The sequence below is a fragment of the Rhodnius prolixus genome, unplaced genomic scaffold, assembly GCF_049639745.1.
Source record: "Rhodnius prolixus isolate KJV_2025 unplaced genomic scaffold, Rpr scaffold_2, whole genome shotgun sequence".
Classification (NCBI taxonomy): Eukaryota; Metazoa; Arthropoda; class Insecta; order Hemiptera; family Reduviidae; genus Rhodnius; species Rhodnius prolixus.
In genome coordinates this window covers 30,527,996-30,552,770 of record NW_027411592.1, presented here as the reverse complement: position 1 = coordinate 30,552,770, position 24,775 = coordinate 30,527,996, and the positions used below count along the sequence as shown (strand labels likewise).

The 24,775-nt window shown below is 35.4% G+C and overlaps 1 protein-coding gene across 3 annotated transcripts in view; it reads right to left on the bottom strand.

Annotated features, from left to right (window-relative positions):
* Positions 1–24,775, bottom strand: part of LOC141449460 (uncharacterized) — a 290,112-nt gene that overhangs the window by 146,278 nt on the left and 119,059 nt on the right. The window contains exon 8 of one of the 3 annotated variants that reach the window (XM_074118939.1): positions 1,902–2,026. The exons of the other annotated variants lie outside the window; for them this stretch is intronic. Coding sequence (XP_073975040.1) covers positions 1,997–2,026 — 30 coding nt within the window. The 3' untranslated portion in view covers positions 1,902–1,996. Of the gene's footprint in view, positions 1–1,901; positions 2,027–24,775 lie in introns of those variants that run through there. 3 annotated transcript variants of the gene reach the window in all.

The window sequence follows — 24,775 nt, the reverse complement described above, 5'->3', positions numbered from 1 at the left end:
GGTACCCTGGGCAAGGAAGAGCACACTTTAAGAGGGCCGATGCAGCTTAAGACAATATATTGTGAAATTTTAAACATTTACTTAATTTACCGTTATAAAAATCACTGCTAAATCAAGAGTCTTAATAAAGTATTCGTTTTTAGTTTAAAATTTTGTAGAGCTAGATGCAGTTAGTTGGTTCAGCTCAAGTATGAAGAATGGCTGTATTGATTGCTTAAAAGAAAATACAATCTGAGGGTCAATGGACAAGTCAGCTTACGATGAAAAGTACGCTCTGAACAACCTGAAGATACTTAGAATAATATACTGAAGATACCTACAGGAACGGCAAAGAATACTCATGCTAAGTATGAAAAATAAAATTTATTGATGCATCCACAAAAGTCCCCGAGGTAAAACATTCTATGAACCCACAGAAATACCAGCACTCTTCGGCGGGGCACCTATCCACCTGTCCTCTTCAACAGCAATCCTCTTTCTTGTACAGATCTGGTGCGTTACCGTGGGCTCTACATAGACAAACGACTCACGTGGAACCCACACACTAGATTTAAAATACAAGCAATGACGAAACGTGCGAAACTGCTTTACAGACTTCTTGGACGGCGCTCCAAATTACCCATTGAACTCAAACGCTTAATGTACAACACTATTCTCAAACCTATGTGGACTTACGGACTAGAGCTACAAGATTCAGCCAAGCCTACAAACATACGTACTGTACAGACATTTCAATCAAAACTACTCCGACAGATAGCTGACGCTCCTTTCTATGTGACTAACCTCACTCTTCACAACGACCTCAACATATACACCAACTGGCTCAAGACTAAATATCAAAAATTCCATACTGCTTCCTCCACTTGCTCCAATCCTCTAGTACAGTCGCTCGCCACCTCTGACATTCCTAACAATACGGGCAGACTGAATCGCCAGTGGCCCCGTGACTTCCTCGCAGTCTGAAGGCCTAAAAATCATATCCTGTAGAAAGTGCTACCGCTGGGCAGTTTCTTTCCTCCTGCCTTTATTAACTCATCCATTTACTCGTAATGAGAAACAAGACCTGGTAGGGCTCCTGAGGTTCCAGAATAATGTTCCTCTTAACTCAGACCAGAACATGATTTACTTGGAGCCAACATGCAAACTGAAACTTGATCTAGTCAAGAAAATTTTTTATTTTTAGTTTACACAACTAGAACGTGAAATTAAGAAAAATAGGCCACCGTTAAGATCTTCATTCACATAATAAGATAAATTCTTCCTAATCGATTTGAAACTACATATTTCACGAACAATGAATCAGGACTTTACTAATTACTCACGGAACTATTTTAATCCCATCTAATCCTAAAATTATGCACTTAAAAATAACGTTGAGTTGAATAAGTATTTTACTTTATGAGCATAAATTACCAACAATATGTCTTCATAGACTTGTGACCATAAACTCACTAATTTATTGGCTATAAATTATTCTTGGCTCCCCTCTTGAAGCCCACCGAAGAGGTAAACATGTATATATATTATACATATATGTATTTATATATAAACTTTCTTCAAAGATTTATATTTTAATTAGGCTTGAACAAAGCATCAATCAAATTTATTTTGAACCAAATTTTTATTTTTATCAAATAAATAGATGTTAATAAAAATCCAAAAGTGCAATTTAGGACAATTTCAAATTAATTTAATTAGTTTACTATAAAAAAATTAATAAATTTAATAAAAAATTAATAAATTTAATAATTTAATAACTTAGCCACTTTAATATTTCAAAAAAAAAAAAAAAATACTCAACAGCTGTTCTTTATTGAAATACGAGGGTCGTTTGAAAAGTCCGTGCAAAAATAAAAACTACTTAATTTTTTGGGGTAAACCTTTTTTATTTTTCAACATAGTCTCCTTTTAGGCTTATACACTTATAAACTAATTCTCCACAGTAAAATCAATTATTTTTACAGGATAATTTAATATTGAACTTAAATATCATTGATTACTTACTATAAAAGAAGACTCCTCTTACCTGCAACAGAAAATAACAAGCATGTTAAATTACTTCAAAAACCACCTGCTTCAAAATTATTTACCCAAAAATTAGAGTTCTATCTACTACCAATAAGAACTAGTAACAGAAGACATTACGATGCTGCTGATTTTTACAATCAGTTTTCATCATAAACTTCCGTTTCGAGTCCACCTGAATTCGAAACAGTATTAGCCAAAAATTGAGATCTGTATGGTCAGTATAACTCAAAAAAGAAATACCACATGAACTTAAAAAATCGATATTTTAAGTGAATGCTATCATGGACCTCAGCTTCTTGGCAACGTCAGACGAACCGATATTTTAGTTAATATTTTTATACTAACTAAAACCTAATTATTCAAACTGAACCTCTTCGTACATTACACAGACTACTTTAACGTGACCGCTCCTCAAATCGCCCGAAACAATATCACCATTAAGCGACATTTAATATTTGTTGGTGGTCAAAAAGATATCTGCGATAAAAGTTGCGGCATCATTGCGAGTTTCGAAAAAACATTAAATTCCAAGATCTTGCTTGCTAATTTCAACCAATTGAATTTTAAAGTAAGAAGGATTATTTGCAATTCAGTTGACATTTTGTTCCTAGTAGCGGGATTTTCATTTCGCCATTTTGAGATCTCTGCAATAACTAGAATTGTTTATTGGCCAACCTGATACATCATCGCTAAATCTGAAACCAAATGCTTACTATTGCAGTGATTGGAGTTCATTACCCACAAATCAGTGTGCAGAACTATAAGTGCGGGTGGACGCGTAGAACGTATTGGCCAGTTCTGTTCCACTTTTGGTACATCAGCTTTTGGCCTGTTGACAACACTCAAATACATAAAATAGATAATGGTATTGGCACAAAGCTTGGGACTGAGTGGTTTTATTGTAATGGTAATTACCCAAGCCGGTGAAGGCGCGCGCGCGCGCGTGTGGCCGGCTGGCGAGGAGAGAGGGTGAATTGATAATTAATTATTGGCGAACAGGAGGTAATAAATAAAGGAGTGATTAGCATAGCTGAGGGGATGAGCATTGTATGGCGGCGAACGGCCGACATTCTGGCTCCAATCTCGCTCTTTTCACCCCCGCCCACTACCTGACCTTTCACCACACTATCTCCTCTTCGGCCTTCTTCTCTCTTCTTTGTCTGCACGGTCTGATTTCATTTTATGCAAATTCATTGCCTATTTTTCAAACCTGATTACTTAAACTTTAATACATTCATTTGATTATTTGTATTTCTTTGTCATTTCAATAAAATCATTACTATGAATGACGTGATAGTAAATTAGCCTTTTTATATTTTCGTGTCCATATTGGCCAAGAATGTTGGCAGCGTGCCAAATGAATGAAATTGAAATCTTTTACTGTTAAATATAAAACTTTTTTCTCTGCACCATTAAATTGGTTAAACAGGAAGAAGCTTGCAGAAACATGTCTCTTGGTTGGCAACATTTTTAACCTTCTTTTGCAGAAAAACATCAGCGGTTTGTTCAATTTTGTTTATGGCCGACCGGCCGACTTGATTACACCTTTACATCGCACCCACTTGTATCACTCAAATGATACCCCTTTTGAAAGTAAAAATAGCTTCGTTCTGTATCGATTATGATTTTCCAATGCATCAAAGAAATGATAAAAAACATCGTTTGTAGTTGGGACGGGTTTCTTTAATTTTTACCAAGAGGTTATGATCAACGTTTTTTCCTTACACCTTAAGACTTTGTACACCTGTATCACCTCCTACTGCATCATACTAGTCCAGAATACAAGGCAAACCAAACAAATCAAGATTCAGTTTTGAATCCATGTGATAAGGAGATACAATTTTCCCACTTGCTACAATTGGATACAAGGCTTCAACTTCATTACATTCTTACAACCTGCAAATCGTAGATACTTAATACTCTAGATAATTTAGTATTTCCCATAAGTACCAAACATCTATGAACCCTCAAACGACTGATAAGAGAATATAAAAAAATAAATCAAACTCCTTAAAAAAATTTAAAACACTTAACAATTCATAGCAGTTTATATATTCAAGATTGCATGTACACAATTAAAAAAGTAAACAAATTATTTCTAGTTAAGGTACAAGATGTCCATCTGAAATAAAGTAAAGGTGTATATATTTATGAGATGGTATTAAGGTGTGCGTAAATAATGTTAGGCTTTAATGCAGCACAGAAGTGCAAGTGCACCGTATGCGATATCAGTTTAATGCCAAGGCGTTAGTATGCGTTAGTACAGCTGGCCAGTAGAGTGTTAAATAACCTATGCATGCCCATAAGTCACCATGCGGGCAAGATCGCAATTAGCCAAGCACTCTCTTCACACCACCACCACCACCACCACCACCACAACAACAACACACACATTCACAAAGTTTCCAATTGCAAGAAATTAGAAGAACCTATAGTGATGGCTGCAATCTACGCTAGATATTAACTATGCAATTTAGCGAATAAATTGCATACTTTCTTGCAAGAAAAGCAAAAAAAAAAAAAATTAATTCGGCAAATAAAACAACAATTATGTATTTTCACGTCTGTTAACTAGAATCGTAAACATCATACGATCAGAGAATAACTTCAAAATTTATTGCCCAGAAAATAAAGCAATTATTTTCTAAAATTTAGAACGATGTGTACATATTTAATCATTATTATTATTATTATTATATATTATTATTATTATTATTATATATTATTATTATTATTATTATATATTATTATTTATTATTATTATATAGATTTTTAACTTCAAATTAAAGTTTTTTTATTTCAAATTAAATTTTTTTAATTTCAAATTAAAGTTTATGAAATATGATATGATAATTAATTATTATTTTCCAAATATGTTTATATAAGGTTATATGTTTAAATAAGGTTAAACACTTGTTTAAAGTTTAGCAATTGCAGTAATCACAAAATAAAACTTTTTTTTGCAATCGCAGTAAACGCAGAATAAAACTTTTCTTTTCTTGTTGTGTAATTATTATTTATTTTAAAATAAATATTTGAAATTCAAAATCCTTAAAACCCTTAAATAAGTTTATGATAATGAACACCAATACATCACCTGAAGAAGTAACTGTTGAAGATAATACAGGAAGTCCGGTAAATAAACGTCATTATCGGCGAATAATGCAGGTCACAGAAGTTTCTGATGATAGCAATTTAGAAAATGAAGAGAACTTACCTATTCCTCGTTGCAGAAACCGCAGGGGAAATTATGTTAAAACGAGTATTGACAAAAAGGAGATTTTGATAAAATGCTATGAAGAAGGTAAAGCTATTGCAGAGTCAGCAGAATTAGCTGGAATTAATAAAAACACAGCCACTTCTATAATTAGAAGGTATAAGAAGGATGGATGTGATATTATTAAACGAAATCGTGGTGGAAAAAGAAATGTTAAACTAAGTGATGAGATTTTAAACTATGTGGAGAAATTAATTGAAGAAAATCCATCAATTACTTTAAAAAATATTAAAAAAAATTTTTTTTGAAAATAAAAACGTCAATATGACCACAACAACGGTATTTAATGCATTAAAAGCTTTAAAAATAACATTAAAAACCGCCACAGTTTAACCTGGACCGTTTAAACTACAACAACGCAAAAATTATGCACTAAATTTTTCACAAAATGCTCCACAAACACATGAGAAAATAATTTTTATTGATGAATCCGGTTTCAACTATCATCTTCGCAGAAATAAAGCTCGATGGAGGATAAATACTTCAGCCCATGTAACAGTTCCAACAACAAGAGGAAGAAATGTTTCATTAATTTTATCCATGAATTTAAATGGTATTATACATTCTCAAGTAATTTCTAACTCAACAGTAAATTCAAATGTTTTTATTACATTTCTTGATGGATTATTTAATAAACTTGCTGAAAGTAACATCGTAGAAGCATGGTTGGTTCTGGACAATGCCAGAATCCATAAAACTCGGGAAGTGCGCGAAAAGATTAGTGAGACTAATCATACGTTAATTTTTCTATCACCATATTCCCCCATGTTAAATCCTATAGAAAAGGTATTTTCAAAAATAAAATTGTCTGCACGAAATTTGCTGGCCGATCCACAAAATAATCAAAATTTGGTACAGATTATTGAAGAATCAGTTCTACTGATTGCAACAATTATTACGTTGACATGTCTAGGAAACTACCGCTGGCTGTAGCAGAACAACCGTTGCATTAAATACTTTGTCCAAATTGCTTTATTTAACTTTTTTTGATTCTTATTCTTGTTAGTATTCATTTTTTATTGTAAATATTCAATATTACATTAATAAACTTTAATTTGAAATTAAAAATCTTTAATTTGAATTTAAAAACCTATATAATATATTAACTACACTGAAGTAGCAGTTCAGAAGAATGCCTCACTTCTGAGGTGATGCTCCGCCCGATGGTGCCCTCATTCGAATTTCCGCGAGTAAATGCTACATCTTGGCAAGTTCAAAGGAAATTGATTTCCTAAATATCGGCATATCTAGGGCATATTTTTCCAATTTTTCGAAAAGCTTTTTAAGAGTTACTATTCTTTATAAAGATCAAGTATTCCACAGATCTATTCGTAAGTCCATTCGACAGGTTTCATGACATGAGCCTAAAAATCTGATAGACTATTCTTCTTTGACATTTCGTTGAAGTTATATTATTATTAATAATGTATTTCCAATTGTCGTCATATTAGAAAAAAAAACACCCACGATTGTGACGTAGATTTATGAAGGCATATGGCTATACGACAAGCCGTCAGAACATCATGGTTGCTATGTGCAGCTGATTATAATGCCCCACATTGTTGTTGTTACTGCTAGTCTGATTACTTGGGCGTTGTGATCGACGAGAATACGTAGCATGTTTATGTATACAGAACTCTATGCATAGCGGGTTAATTGAGATGGAATAGCTTCTGACTGATCGATAGTCGATACATCCATGTGCAGGTTACATGTTAAATACCTGAACTACACAACCAATTAACCTTCGCTTTAATTGATTTAACTAAACTGTAAAGTCCTTACAGTGACCTAATACCTCGCAGCTAACATCCCTTCATCCCTGATTACTTGGACAATCAATACCATCAGTGAGGTATATTCACTAATAATATTGATTAACGCAATTAACCATTTATATTCAACTAATGGCTATTCCAAATAGTTGATACAGGGCCATTCTAATAACGCATTTCTCAGATCGATGACTAGAATTTAAATTTGAGGCTTCAGGAAATATGCAACTGAAGTTATTTTGTTTACCACCAAATTTCGTGCCAACTTTGAAGAAAGTTATAATCAGTACTGCAACTACTCTAAAACTGCATTTAAACAATATTATAAATTTATTTAATATATCAGATTGTAGATTGCCTGGATCGACAACCAAGTGGTCACTAAATACTTGAAGGCAAAATGGGCACAGTTTCAGGTTCTTGTAGCACAACTTATAATCATTAGCGGTTCTGAAGTGATGTAAATACGATTTAGAAAAGAAGGATGAGATACCTGCTGAAGGTCAAACTAGAAAATGAATTACGCCACAGAATATATTGTGAGCTGAGATGCAAACCAATTATATTCTGCATTAACTATTTTGGAAATTCGCTGAGAAGTTCTAAATCTAAATTATAAATTTCCTAAAAGGTAAGAAAATCAACTTCACCCACTATGCGATACATTAAAGGTGAGGCACACTCTGTGACAGTATTGACAGAGGTGGGACTCTAAGAGTACCTACATAGTAAAACTGTTCTTCATTGTATCAGTTCCAGTATGTAATTTAAAATTGTATTTGATTACAAAAATTGAATCAGAGATGATTTCTCTAAATAATAATGAATCGTATCTTAGTACCTACTTCGGATTTATTAAGATAGAAAACATGTTTTGTGTTTACCTCCTGTAAGCACAAGAAGCTTTTTCAGTTATATTTATTGAATCAATGGCCACTCGTGCTACGGTCAGTTTTCACTTGTTGCAGACAAAACTGCCTTTCACCAGACGGTCAGCTGTAAGAAATTCGTAAGAAGAATGAATTATTTTTTACAGTTTTGTTGTTCATGCTCGTCAGAAGGAAATCCCTAGGAAAACCTCACGACAAAAATTAGCCAATAAAAGGTAAATTTATTAAACGGAAGTTTCCATTTAGAATAAAATTCTGTTATCTTCTAGAGTAATGCGTTATTGCATCTTGGTGGTGATGATAATGGTCGCACAATTAGGAGCTCATTAAATAATTTATGTTTTTGTGTCCCATCAGATATATAACTAAAATGGCGTAATTACTACATTCCATTCCAAACCAATTGCGAATTTAAAAGTTTACAGTATTTACTTCTCGCCAACAAAACTGCGTTGACTGACAAACTCGATGCAATTTAAAAGCTATTTTATGAAGAACAATTTTCGAGGCAAATATGCGATTTGAACTTAATTATACTTGCGGCAATTTGCAGCCAATAGAAGTAAAAAGATATAAAACTCATGTTCTGTGATCAGATGGAATATTTCTTATTGTCACCTTATCAAAAAAACTTACAGTTTAAAAAGTTAAGTATAAGGGTTGATTAAACGCTAAAAGGTACACAAATCAGCAAGTACCCAACATTTCATTAATACTTCAGCTCGTAACTACACCCGTAAGAAAAGTTTGAAAAAGCTTATGTGTTTTATAACAATATAATTCAATTAATTTTACTGCATTAAATTTTCATTAATATTGCTTAGAATTTATTAGATGCTGGCCAGTTCATTCATAATAATTTTTTCGTTATAATTATGAATGAACTGTATATTACATCTTCATAAATAAAGATCGCAAAATTTTAAAACTTCGTTTTTTGAAAGTACAGATTTTACCAACTCAATAAAATAATTAGTACTATAATCCGATTTGTTGAGAGACTTTAAATTATCCAATTTATTATTATTTGTTAGAAATTATTCGCGCAATAATTACGATTAGATTTTTAACTCTTGCATTATTTCCATTAGAAATGAAAATTTGTTTAATCTACGCCATATTAATCAGCTCGTGGTATAATTGTTGAATATTCCTATTATTAGTTATTGAATATTTGTGAGCGTGGTCAGTTAGTAGCCACAACGCCACTTTGCATAAATGATTAATACTAAAAATGATGGAATGATAATATGAATGATGAGGTATTTTAATCCTTTCTAAATTGACATTCCAGATCTGTCTAAACATCATATGTACAAATGTCAGCTGCAAACTAGCTGCAGCCTTCTAAATACATTCAAACTCATTAATCAAAAAGGTCGGCTATCACATTAGAAATGTGGTAAAGATGGAATACATATCACAAAACTAATATAATGTCCATCAAAGATAAGATTACGTATTGTAAGTTTAGTTAGACCTTACTTATTAGCATAAAGCGAGGAGAATCTAATTTAAAACCACAGTATTCAGATTATAAAAAGAGCAGATGAAGAAATGAACAGCCATATTTAAGTAATGATATTTTAGACAAGATGTAGAAGAAGTTAATAAATTTCAGAAACAATATCGATAATTTTCCTATCGATAAACTTTATTGAGACCCCAGAAATCTACTATTGAAAAGACGGCTTCTCTCCGATACTGTCCAAACAATTCTATTGTTTGAAGGAATATTTAAATAAACTGTAGAACAATTCAACATGAGTAATGATAAAGTGTACAAGTAATGGTTCATACAGGATTTCAGAACCAACCTCATCTTGAAATGTTATAGCACAGGGACACTATCCAGCGTTCTTCTCTTCTTCGAAGTCGAAGAGTTTTCAAATTGAGTTTACCCAGAAATATCTCTGTATGTATTATATTACAAACTCTAAACGACAGATAGCCACGAGACCCCAAAAGCCACATGAACATGAACTCCTATTTGTGCCAGTTTTTCTTGAAATATATTGAAATATGTTTGCCCAAAAATTTATAGAAAATTTGACAATCATCTTTTACAGGACAGGAGGAAGAAATGGTAAGTTGGGTGTTTTCAAAAGTTACATTTTTTTCTTGCATTTTTTGACTATCAAGCCTTAAACAAATGTCCTGCATGTAGTGGGTTTTTTAGCAAACTTTCAGACAACCTAACCCTAGCTCAGCCCAACTCTGTTATCGTGTTTCATGAGCGTCCGAGGCACCAGGTGCTCTTTTAATAAGAAAATCATCAAAATCTGAACGCTTTTTGTTTCATAAATCGAAAAGATCAAACGATAACAAGGAAATAGTGATCGATTAATAGTACGAAATAATACTTAAAAGAAAATAATAATAAATTCGAGAGGTAGTGAATGGCTCTGTTGAAATAAGTATAGAGAAGAGAGATAGTAAATTTGATAAATCACCATCAATAAGATTGAAACGAGTACAAATCTTCTTTAATGGAACTTAGAGGTAGGTTGAGTAAAAGTGATCAGTAGGATACTGGAGCCATCAATATCAGTTGCAAGCAACAACTGCAGGAGAGGCAGCTTTTGTTTTCAAAGTTGAATCCATTAAGTAGTATAAGGTAGGTTCGCTCTTTTATTTCTGTTTATCTCTCTTTTCTTTAATACAAGAGGATCATCCTGAGACGATAACAAAAAGAAGAAAGAGGAAACGAGATGTGTAGATAAAGGTGAGTACAAGTTAAAAAACAAAAAACTAGACACATGTCTTGACCGCTTAACTCTCACAATGCAAATAATTTTAAATTATAAATTTCTTAAAATGTGTCCAAAAATTAAATGTTCGAATTTTACAACTCTTACAAATAAATAAACGACTACAGCTAGGCCCTGATATTTTCTATTTTCTAATCCCTTAATCGTAGAACTGAGGCTCTTTTCTTATATTGCATATATTGCAGCTTAGTGTCATACAATATTAAGATGATTCATCTTCTGCCTTTAATGATCCAAAGAGGTTTGGTGAGTTCTGTGTTACACTTCATATAAATGAACACATAATTTAAAGGGATATCTAATAAAAAAAATATAGTAATTTTGCCGGTAAATAATAACTAATAATTATCCTATTTGAGAGTACTTATTTCCATGTAAAATACTAAAATTTGTAGATGAAGGTTGGGCTAATGGTCAGTTCTGACTGCAGAATTAATCCGTCAAGGCCGTAGGGCTATAAGGATGATTGTAGGCCTATTAACTGGCCACTCTGCAGGCTCAGGAAGCACATGCATAGCTTGGGCCTGGCAGATGATACCCTCTGCAGGTTCTTCCAGGAAGAGGAGGAAACGGCACTGCACGTGTTGTTTCAGTGTGAAGGGCTTGTATGGCTAAGGATGTTACTTCTCGGGGAGGAAAAACCAAGGCCTGTGAACTTTACCCAGGAGTCACTTTCCAACATTAAGAGTCTGATCAAAAGGACAGGTCTGGAGAGGGAGCTTTTTAGTGAGGGGAGCCACAATAGATCTAAAGGGGTCGCAGTGGCGTAGGCCTTGAGGCCACCCTGGTTTAATCTATATCTATCTAATCGTCAGTTAGAAGAGTAACACTTCACGTAGTCACAACCTGCAAGTCAGCAAGTTGCGTTTACTGCTGTACAATACTTAAATTTGACCTCATTTTGGGCAGCATAACTCTTTTCTACAATTAATAACTTCGTCTATCTTCGGCCAGCATAACTCCGCTATCATATTTCAACTTTTGTCTTCCATAGAAATCCTAACAGTTATATATAATAATAAACTATGTAACTATTGTTTTCACCCTTACTCGGGAGGTCACAGAATTTGGCCACCACCTAACGGAATATTAAATCTTATAAGCAAAAGCAAATAAAGTAATTGTCTATTTTTTTCAGGCGAAGCTTAACGTTCAACTTCTAATTAGATGTCGTTTACGGGGGCGGAAACTCATACTTCACTATAAACAATTTTTCCTAATAAATAAAAAGTAGTCATACGCTAGATTCGAACTAGGGATCTCCCACTTACAAAGCCACGCTCTTGACCACTAGACTAACACCCGTTCCTGTATGCTTTTAAGATTTGATGCTATTAGACTACTAATCGTACCAAAAACTAGTTTTAAATTTCGAACAAATCACTTGCAAAATCTTCGCTCCGTGGAAGTGTATACAAAAATATTTACCCAAGCTTTAAATAAACAGCTGGGAGATTCCTTAGAAACAGAGAGACTATGAGGGCGTTCTCCTCGACATTAGACTAAATATTATACTAGACTATATAAACGACCACGTATTAAAACACTACTCAAACCGAGTAAGACACTGCTTCGAGATAGTCTGACTGCCCAGCTTGGATTACAGCAAGTAATTCGAATTCCACAGTACGAATCCCGCGTACTGTGGATCTCCCACTAGACCAATACCCGCCCCTAATTCAATCTTATAACTTAAATTTTAAAAGCACAATTAAAAATTTATTGATTATAGTTCTTAAAATGAAATGACTACTTGAAATTAATTAATAACTCACACTACACATGTAATCACAACATTGGAACAGATCAGTTGCTGGGTTCAAAGCGGAGTTCTTGGGTTCCAGCCCAGTTGTCTGCCTCCAATAGTTCGGTGACTTGGCCAATAACCGACAGTGAAGGCTCAGGTTTAATGATTCTTTAGCTGAGGTCAAGAAATGCAACTTTTTTTATCAAGTATGAAGTACAGTATTCTAGGAAATCTGATTGAATGTGTCAATCCAAGAGTTCAGCATGTAAAGAATCGTAACCGAACCGGTGATTGAGTTTCTGGAATCCTTTCTGAATTTAGACTTTATTCAAATGAACTTTTTTTACGCTAAGGAGTTTTATTTTCATTTTGTGTAGAAATATTTTGAGCAATGAAGTTCAAAATTTTCTTAGGATTCATCAAAGGAGCTAATCATTTGTTGAAAATTCCCAACTTCTAGGAAGTATCATCAGAGTTGTGAGAACTGCTCGATTAGGTTGATGAACAGTTGTTCGATTTACCTTAGGAAATGTAAACAAGTGTATGCGAGAGATTGGTGCACATGCTAGTTAGATTAATCAAGATATTTTCTTTAAAGAATAAATTCTATATAATATATTATACACATAAATATAAGAAACGAAAAAAGATGTGAGTCAGAACAGTTTGATAAATGTTTGTATTAAGGTAGCCGTGACTTCTTCCAGTTGCCCCCCTTCCCGTGCCTCGCCTCTTGATTCCTTTTTATTTGCAAATAAATAAATAAAAAGCGAACCGAACAGATTCTAACAGATAGTATCTATACAATTCTCAATACACCACTTTATTATCTCTACAGAGGAGGAGTAACTACGTACCTACGGTCAGAGAAGAAAAGACCATTGTCTTTAACATAGTATACACGCCATTCCTGCCAGCATAACCAGTTATTTACCTTAAAAGGCGCGGGTGTTATTTAGAAAATGTTTGTGTGATAGATAGTACATTGTCCATCTGCTTGCTAAAAGCTTATCTGCTTAATTAGATTTGATAAAATCGCGATAATCGTCCAGTTCGTACTGTGTAAATATTTATAAAATTATCAAACTATGGGCGGTTCCATAAACTAAGTGAAAGATGACTGAAGTTTTTTCTTTATGCAAATTTTATTGGATTTGCGATCTTTAAACTTCACAAAATAATACGGTAGACGAGAGGTTAGAAGCGGGTCCGCAAAGCTAAGGTACATATTGTGGTGCTGGGTTCGATTCCCCCGGTATATTTCTTAAGTTTTATTTAATGGATAATAACAGGAACTTAAATAGTAAATATTGAAAACGTTAAAAGGTCCGCAATAGGACGCATGTTTATTGTATCTCTGATCGGTTTCGTACTTGTCCTCCCAATTTAACCTCACTCATTCAGTCAGCAAGTGTAGAGCGAGACGGTGACGTAACTGAAGTGGAAATCTCTACACCAAACTGATCTACCACTGGTGATGGAAGAAGGTCCGAACCCGGTCAGAGATACACTGAACATGCGTCCTACGACGTATAAAATCAAAATTATAGTATGTTCGCTATCTGCCTTCGTCCACTGCTCTAAGGGATACAGATTTTTTTCTGTACGATCATGGTTGGGTGCTCTTCTTTTCTGTCATTCCACACAGTAGGTAGACAATGCGCGGCTACTTTGGATCTCTTTTTGAACACTGTTACATTAACGAACCTTGTTGATCTCTCAGTGTTTGCATCGACGGCGGGAAGTCATTTTTTCCCACTTTCTAACACAGTCTGCGCAGAGTTCTATGTTAATTAACCCTATTCTGTGAAGACAAGGTGCTTACTAGAACAACCTCTTCTAATTCCATTTGGAAAAACTTCGCCTTATTAGAAGGTCCCAGCTTCCAGGCCAGTTGTTTTTGCTGTTCATTGTCTCTGTAGCAACCAGCTTTCACAATCTAAAGAGGGATTGGAGCTATCGTCATTCTTTACCCTTCAGGAAGACTTGAGAAACAGAAAGAACTGAGACCCTGACGTGCTTGGCTTGTAACATCTCCAATCGCTTTACGCTCGTTAATCCATTATTCATATAGTAATTTATGATTATAAGCTCTCATATCGCATACTCGCGTTTTCAGTGTAATTCTTAAGATTTAAGCGACGTTTCCACAGTGATAATAAGGGTTGGACTCACCTAAGGTAGGACACTGTGCGAAGATTGATACTTAGCTTAGACAGAGTCAAGCACCGCGAGCAATAACCAACGGGAACACTAGATGTGCAGTGATCAACAGAGACTAGTTGGAATGAATTTGAATGAGGCATGCTGGTGCTAACTACTTTTTAAAAAAAAATAATTTAAGGCGCGTCAAACATCTGAGGTTACTGGTTACCCGGAGCATTTTTCAGTGAACTGCCAGCCTCCGGACAGTGTTCTCTCGTTACAAACAACACGTAACTAGAAGCTGTAAGAAGCTCCTAGGAAGAGAAAATCTAAGGGCCAGCAGCTGGATTCGAACCCTGGATCTCCGCGTGGGAATCCAATACGCTAACCCTTCCCTACTAAGTACTTCTGCTAGAGATCTATTTCGAAGGTCCTAACACACAAATTTACTTTAAATTCCAAAAATACCAGAGAAAGTTTCCTGAATACTAAGGGAGTGTTTCTTTAAAGAGAATAATCGGATGTTTCACCTTGAGGAATTTTCTTTAAAATAATATTTTGGTTAAAATTCAACCAAATTTATTTACAAAATTAATGCATAAAGTCTAAAAAAACAAAAACTATACTTTTCGTTAATATTCCGATTATGACTAAAACCTTAATATAACGTTTATGTATAGGGTGTATACGGAGGAGTGGTCGAAACTTCGGGAGATGATTCAATTTGAGTAAATTAGTAGTGAAAAGTCGGTTACGCAAAATCCCAGTTTTCTGCATTTACACCCCTCTGTTCGGGGTAGGGTTTTATTAAAAACCAAAAATATCCATATGATTTTGTAGTTCAATAAATGCGCAACTTTTTTTGAAATTATGTGATTCCTTGATTCATTAACCATTGAAAAAACGCAGTTGAAAATTTTAACATTCAAGTAAAAATTTCATTGTTATAAAAAACGTTTTGAGGCTCGGTATTGAGCAGATTTACAGGAAATTTAATGCTCTTTCGTTTGGAATAAGCAGATTTGTTGTAGGATAAAGAATAGAAAAGTTACGGCCGTTTTTATGGCAAAAAACGCGAATATCGACAGAAAAGTTAAAATGCAAATATCTTGGACACTATTGAGAATCGGGCCAAAGTGAATAGAATATTTTTTGTTGAATTTGAGCTGTTGAATCACTTCCCGAAGTTTCGAACACTCCTCCGTATACACCCTGTATAAGAGAAATTTTAAAATTTGGACTTCATGCAATTTTTCGTTCTAGAGTTTTTGAGAAAAGTTGAAAGCTAAAATGTGACATGTCGCAATAATTTCCAAACCCAGTGAGAGAAATAAAGAAATGGTTGTTTCAACACTTCGGCACAGTAGCAACCATGTGTTAGTAACTAAAATAAATAGAATGATTTATGTGGAGTTGGACAGAATATTTAGTAAATGTAAAAATACCTAAACAAAAGGTGCTAAAGAGAAGGGCATAAAGCGAGGGAGTGCAGTGATGATGAGCGGGAGTTCATGCACAAGTTTGGACAGAGGTAAGGGACTTTCAACAGTAACACGGAGATGGTAGAATAACATGAACGGATGTACATAAGTACAGTATTCAATTAATAGCAAGGAGAAGTACGGTGAGTAGGTGCGTGGAGTGGTATAGCGAAGTACATGGCCAACTTTACCACTTCACTTCAACATACTGTGTGGCTTCTCTGGCTAAAGAAGGCTTAACTTCCTAACAACATATCGCAAATCCTGGTTATACAGTTTCATGCTCACCAAATATCTGGATAAAGTGTACACCCAGTTCTTCTATACCTAACATCTCTATCTGTTACTTAAATACTCAGTTTTACACATAGATAACTAAATATTCTTGAGTACGAGGTCCGTTGTAATGCTGGCCTTATTTGATTTAGTATAAACCTTTATGAAAAAGCTTCTACGTAATCACCGAGATGGATAACTGCAGAAGGGTAACACGAACATCAATGCTTGTAAGCGTAAGAGTAAAATGAGAAAGAAAATGCACTGAAGTTGGAGGAAAAAAAACTTAGACGTACGGCCATACAGAAAAAATGGAAGATGGAAGAATGGGTAAGGAAACCCTAGACTGGAAGGCCGAAGGAAGAAGAAGAAAGGGCAGACACAAGGAAGAGTGGCTAGAAGGCGTTCGAAAAAGCCTCCACGGTTACAGACTGAGAGGAGAGGATATCTGCTATAGATCCAGTTGGGAACTGAAATTAAAAGAAATCTCTGGCCGAGCGAAACCTCAGTATTGAGGAACTCCTAAATAAAAAAAATAATGCTGGGTCCACCATTACTGAACAATTCTGGAAAAATACTATACATCAGGGGTGGCCAACGTTTTTGTATATAGATCTACTTTTGTCCTTAAAAGTATGTCGCGATCGACTTGTTATCATTGGCGTAGTCTAAGGGGGAAGAAGGGGTGTGAAATGCATACTCGTATATTTTTTCAAAAATCACTTATTAAGTTTTCGAGATATAGGCTCATGAAGAAAATAAATTTCCAGACCCAACTTTTGATAGCAGCATTCCGTACATGCGGTACCTAAAAAATTCGATTTTCCGACACTTTTTCCAAGATAGATTTTTACTAACTTAAAATGCAATTTAATTTTTTTATCAACTGCAATGTATAAGTTGTACTATTTGTTAGTAAATATGAAAAAGTTATTATAAAAATGCTAATAATTTGATTTCAATATTTCACTTTCGCGTTTTTTTTGGGCCAAGAAAATTTATCATGAAAGAATAATATGACTTACTTTTTGCTAATCTATCAATAGCTCGCTGAGTACACATCGTACTGTAAATATAGATACAAGGCTTATCTACCTACGTAATAAACTACAACAATAATTATTTAAAGGGCCAAAAAACTCACAACCAGGGGAATTAAAAGAACATGGATAATTATTAACAATATTTATTAATTCAAAGTACCAACAGATAAAGACAGATTTAGAGCTTAGATTGTTGCCTTAACATTAATGGGAATACTGAATTGGCATGTCTCTAACCAAGGAATCATAATTAGGTGCATATTCTGACAAAGATAATAATAATAATGAGTCTTCAGTATGGGAATCAGTCAGGACAGAACGTTGTTTAGTCTTCGTTAGCTTCAAGTATGAAAATGCCAATTCGCATAGGTATGTAGATCCGAAACGAGAGTAGATATATTCGCTACATTTGGTGATACAATACGACGATCGACCAAAACTGGCCTCGCGATCGACTTGTTGGCCACCCCTGCTATACATGAATGGAGATGAAATTAATTGCTTGGAGAAGAAAGTCTTCAAACTTATCCAGAATTAATCAGCTGAGTTCTCTGTTCGGTGAAGCTGCTATACTTTGCAGTTACAGTTCACCTGCAGGGCACATAAGTATCTAAAATTTAAACAATATAATAATGTTGAACAGACTCAGAAAGCGGACCGTAGTGTGACCAAGAGGAAGGTATTTATGGAGAAATAAATTAAAGTGTCCCTTGTTACTGAATAAGGAAGCTTTGATCTTAAGGGAATCAGAGTGCTAGCTTACACAGTGTACTATACTGGGAGAACAGAGGCTTATTAGAGCAGCAGTTCTGTGTATAGGACAAGTAACGTCATCAATATGTAGGGCAGGGTCTTAGTGGCAGACTGTCATACTGTTCACGACAAGCAACATGCTGCTTCTCAAATGGTAATCTTCGCCATTAAAGAGGCCTTGCCAATATCTCCTCACATCTTAATGTAACTACAACTACAATATAACGCTTCGCTGCTCTCTTAATATACAAATTCTAACTGATTACTAAGCACTGGAATTGAGCTAGTGTATTCAACTAACTTTTCTTTAAAACATCCAATATTACCGCTAATTAAGCATCGAGTTGAAATTTTAATTACTACATAAAAACAAAAATCTGGGGCGAACTCTCTCCGACCTTCTCTTACTCTTAGTAATAATAATAATAATAATAATAATACCCGTCGAATAGTTTCGGTGGTCAAGTGAATGAGACAGACGGCTGACGCTACCATTCTCGAGCTCCACCGACTTCGTAAAGAAGTAATGGATGTTCGCGAAAGATATTGATGCCATCCTATCCGCGGAGGAGACTATCGTCAACATGGCGCTATGACCAAAGCAGTCGATGCGCCTATATACAGGGTGAACCAGTAAGTAATGTCCATAGGCCTACTGTTCAATGACTTATTGGCCAACTTCATATTTTCCATTGTTCTTGAGTGACGTCCCTTAACATTTTTTCTCTAAAATCATTACTTTTTTCCAATAAAAATGTTATTACTCAGAAAGTTTTACACGGTTAGAAAGACAGATAAATTTTTCCAAAAACTGACACCATTTCGAAGCATAAGCCATTCTCCAAACAGCCTCAATCTTCCTCCGAATTCTGGAAAAATAAAAGTAATCGAAATTTTTAAGAAAACTCATTAGGCCCTTACGTGATCATTATCAGACCTAGGTGCTGGCACTTTTTATAAAAGTTTCCTTGTTTAATGGGCTTTCAAACGGTATATCATTTTCCAGGATTCCTTTTATCTTCGTACGAGAAATTACGTTAGTTTTGCAAGAAAACATGTTCACGAGCACACAACAGTGTTAGTTTATCTCGCTGTTTAATTCATTGAAAACTCTTTTAGATGGGCCAGTAGTCAACTTTTAGAGAAGATTGTCTTAAAATAAGGAAGTCAAAGGTTATAAATTGCACTTCTAATATTTAATATTCTCTGAAATATTTGAGAAAATGTTAGGAAATATTTTAAACAAGTGCTATATTTATAATCGAAGGTTAATTTGCTTAGTTTCAAATAGGGTACCGTAGAAAATTTTGAAAGAACGAGTCTTACAGATAAGGGAATTTTATTTATAATAAATAAATGGGTTCCCACGCGGAGTTACTGGGTTCGAATTCAGCTGCTGGCTGTTAGATTTTCTCTTCCTAGGAGCTTCTTACAGCTCACTGTCCAGTGATGGACAGTGTTGTCTATAACGAGAGAAAACTATCCGGAGGCCGGCAGTGCGCTAGGAAAAGCTCTGGGTGCCAATAACCTCAGATGTTGTCGCGTCTTAAAAAAATAATAATACAATTCATTTAACAAATCTAATATCAAACGTTCAACTTTACGTACTAGCAAATGGCTTTTATGATATAGATTATGTTTTCAATTTCTCTTCATATAGTTTTTTACAATTTTTTTAAGGTCCTCAAAATAAAAATTAAAAAAAAAAATTTAGCAGTATTCCGCACTGGCAGGAAAAGTACCACTTTCCGCACTCAAAAAACTTATGTTACTTAACGAACTGTTTAATAGTGTTTTGTACTCCAAGGCTATCAGAAATTGTCTTTACACAATCCAAAGTTCTCACAAATCTGGATACTACATCTTATTACTTCAACACCACGCACCATCACGAGCACACACTGGAGATCCTCGTTGAACCATTAATTCCAGAAATAATAGGGCGATTCGTCAACAGTTTTTTATTTTTTAGTCTCCTCGCTTGTTGTTGGACATTGGTTTAGCAAGTTAACCGGCTAGATTTATGATAAGTTGAGGAGTGTTTTTGATATGTCGGGTTTGCCCAGCTTCTCATTGTTGTCCAGCTAGAGTGCGCGAGTGTAAGTGAGCTCTTTATGCTTTAAGAGCGGGTGTGCGGGGGGTATTTACGTGATAAAATGCTGGGACTGACCCGTTGTGACTGGAGCCCCTTGTAGTGGAATATCAGTGCTCCAGCGAGCGTTGCTGTTCCGAGTCCCTGCCAAGTTCTTAGTGGTGCTCCGGAACTGTTCATCTGCTTTAGTGCTGGTACAGAGGACTGTCCGTTTCGCTTGCCAACCCCTCTTGGCATTATTCAGTAAATAAAGGGCAGTCACCAGGCTGAGAGATTGTGCAGGCCAGAAGGCCACTTGTAAATCTGTCCTCAACACACTTTGCTCTACTTCCATACATTCTTCCCGGCTCTCCTCGCAAACCACTTCCCCCCGCATGTACATAATATACACAACACTTATTAACCTCTTCTACATAAATACTTTTATAAACACTGTTTACACTCGTTCCTTTCAACTGTAAAATTATTGCCACTTCTTCCTTTTCGCATAAACATGAAACAATTCTATCTAACACATTCTCTTATCTCTTCCTATAAATTCCTTTATTTTTTTGTTTGTTTTCTTTTCGTTTTTTAACTTCCTCGCATTGTATTAAAAGGAAGTACTACTACGATTAAAAAAAAACTTGCTGTTCAGGTCGGTGAATAAGCGTAGCACGTTAGAAGATTTTTAGACTGGATTTATAAGCCTTATTCAGCCTCTAAATTTTGTTACTATTTAAATTGCAACGTTTCTGGCTACTCTGCGCCATCTTCAGTTTTTAAAAAAATGTATATTCATGGTCCTTGGACCATGGCTACCTTGGACTGCACATAGACGAATGGTTGATTTGAATCCCCATATTAGACTGAAAAGACAAGAAACTAACCAACGCTACAAACTTCTCGCCAGACTTGACTAACGTTCGAAACTTAACCAACATAACAAAAGCTACACCTTCTGCTACTGCGACCTATTTGGTCATACGGCATCGAAGTATTGGGATCGACTAAGCGTTCCAACTCACTACGCCTCCAGACATTACAGCCAAAAATACTTCGAAAACTTCTTAACGCTCCGCTCTATGTATCTAACCTCACTATCCATAATGACCTCAAAATCTCTTTCATTATAGATCTTGCTAACACTCGTTTTCTCAAATTTCATTCCTCTACAGCAGCTCATCCTAACCCTCTCATAGAACACCTATCTTCCTCCGCATTACCAGGTAATCCTCTAAGGAGATTGAAGAGAAGATGACCTCGTGATCTACTCTTACCGTGAGAGCAGTATAGCAAAGCACGTTACTGGAGTGACACCACTGGGTGCCTTCTCCACTCATGATTTTCTTTTATTTTATTTTTTATCAGGTACCATATCTGCTGGTTGCAACAACCGTTGCAGTGGCAAATTCCAATAAAACATTAAAAAAAAAATTCATGGTCAAAATTTTACAACTATCTTTACTAGCCTAGCCCAAACTCTTGTACCACTTAAGTACAATAGTTTTAGACATTAATATCAACAAGCGATGTCTTTTATATTTCAGATCTGCCCATGCATACATTACCGTAATTAGGGTTCAGTTTCCCTAAGAAAACTCTCATTTAATTTCATCTCAGGAAAACTCATTTAAGAATTTTCTACGCACGTTAGGAACTACGTATTCTTTTCAATTGTCTACGTAATTTTCCTCTTCGTGTCACTGTTTGCTGAAATGGGAGACGATAATCAATAGCTGCTTTCGTAAGTTTAGCTTAAATAAATTCTCTTACTTACGTAAGTTCTGATGTGAGTTTCTGCCAATAATTCGTCACTTATAAATACGTTAACATGTTTATTTTATTTTATTGAAGATTGGTAGAGTTATTTATGGATTCAGTAAAACAACTAAATGAAATTTAAGTGCTAACAAACTGGTGTTTGGAGGCCATGTTAATGTGAGACTGCAAGTCTGTGCGCCACATTTCGTACAAATAAAACGCAACCCATCTATAAATCGAGACTGTCAGGTAGGAACTGACTCTCTGAACCTCTAAATTCTTCTGTAACACAAGTGACTGGTCGCTCGCTATCTGCGAACTGTCGATAACAATAATTATTGGCACGCACGCCCAGCCAACTACAGAGTGAACTGTTTATTCATGCATATTGTATTGGCGAAACAGAGTGTGAATGCACTCTAGGACATGTTTATAAAGAACCCAGCCAGATCTTCCCCGGGTGAGATTTCTACTTTCTACTGATAAGCCATTCCTTTACAGTCTTAACCTAATCTTCCTCTAAAATTTATGGCACAACAGGTTATGGCAGTTCCAAAAACTGGATATCAGTTGTTTGTTTCCTTTATCTCTAAGAGTTCTTCCCCAACATCCTTTAAAACCCACCCACCAATGCACCCACAATGTATGAGGTGAAAAAAAAACCTTTATTTATTATTTTCTCAATTGCAGTGCATTTCTGCAACAAGTAAAGTTGATGCACAATCCATGAATCCGTGAAGGAAGAATTCACTCCCAAAAAAGTGCACCAACTCTCTCACTAAGTGCTGGCACCGGCGATTTACTAGTCTATACCGTCGTATCAAGCGTCCTCGAGGATTTACTAGTCTATACCGTCGTAAATACGCACTTGGTCCTTGAAGTCCAGTTAAATTGTCGTAGGGGTTAACCGTGATCAGTAAATTCAAATTTATAGTGTTTAAATTGGCAAAGAGTATTGACGGAGAGCTGTGCAGGCCACGCCCACAGCTAACCCCCGATTACCACCACTACTAGGAGCTCCTCTTACGAAACTAGTTTAGTAAATGTTAACACTAACCACGTAATGTTCTTTATCTCCCATTGCTACAATTTTCAGAACAAATCATTCCATCTAGAAATTCCTCTGTGAATTTACTGCTAGTCCTTGACTGTTCTAACAGCTCAACTAATGCGGCCCTTATACTTACTGCAACATAAATAAATTTGTATGCAACTACAGCGAGGAGGGGTTTTCGCCCCAAAATGACCAACTGACTCTTATACATGGATAGTCATTCCAATTATCACCTACGGTACGGTAGTGTGGAGGAAGAAGACTGACAATAGAGAGCCATCTAGGCTGTAGTCAGGTTGCCTGTTGATTTTGGGCGCCTCTAGCAGTGCCCCTACTAAGGCTCTCACAGACTGGATCTGGAGAGAACAAGAAAAGAACTGGGTGTGATGTGTCTTGGGGTTAAACACAGCAAGACTGTGATGCCGTGGCTGTGTAAACAAAGAACCGAGACTCTGTGCTTGGGCAGAAATCAGATTAGGTACTCTGAACAACAGGCTTATTCAAGGGGCATGGTAGGCTCAGGAAGCATCTGGGGCTTATTAGCTCGGATCCGTTGTACAGATTGTATCAGGAAGAGGAGGAAACGTTAATATTTAAAGGATTCCAACAAATTTAACTAGTTGGAATTGATAAGCAGAAACTTATGAAAAGCTGAGAAATTGGAATTGTAATTTAAAACTTTTTTTTTTTTTAAATCTTTTGTTGCAATTTACCACTGCAACAGTTGTTGCAACAAGCAAATATGGTATAAGAAAAAAGAAATAAAAGAAAATCATGAGTGGAGAAGGCACCCAGTGGTGCCACTCCAGTAACGTGCTTAAGATAAGAGAAGATCACGAGGCCATCTTCTCTTCAATCTCCTTAGAGGATTACCTGGTAATGTGGAGGAAGATAGGTGTTCTATGAGAGGGTTAGGATGAGCTGCTGTAGAGGAATGAAATTTGAGAAAACGAGTGTTAGCAAGATCTTTAATGAAAGAGATTTTGAGGTCATTATGGATAGTGAGGTTAGATATATAGAACGGAGCGTTAAGAAGTTTTCGAAGTATTTTTGACTGTAATGCCTGGATGCGTAGTGAGTTGGAACGCTTAGTCGATCCCAATACTTCGATGCCGTATGACTAAATAGGTCGCAGTAGCAGAAGGTATAGGAGTCTTTTGATATGTAGGTTGAGTTTAGATCGTTTGTCAAGTCTGGCGTGAAGTTTGTAGCGTTGGTTAGTTTTTTGTCTTTTCAGTCTAGTATGGGGATTCCATGTCAACCGTTTGTCTAGGTGTTTAGGTGTCTAGGTGTCAGTTAGGTCTAGGTTTGTCAATTTAGAAATTGAAATTAAGTTAATAATTAATAATAAATAACAAATACTTCATTTAGGCGGAGAGTTTTGGTGCGGTATTAAATCTCGGAGAAGTCATTCAATGTTATAAAAACCAACCATTCTACAAAGTTAAACGTCTAATTTCAACTGTTAACCACACAGTAACTACGCCAGTTAGGCTAATTTTATAATTATCCACTAACTCTAAGGCCAGATCGGGCTCGCGTAATGAATTTATGCGGCCTATATTTATCTTGACAATATTAGCTATTTGACTTTCAATAATTGGACAAATGGATTCCCGATACTCCTTTATTTAGATATTGAAAAAAAAAAAAAATCCACTTTAGAAAATTTCAAATTTTGTACTCGTCTTTTGAAATTT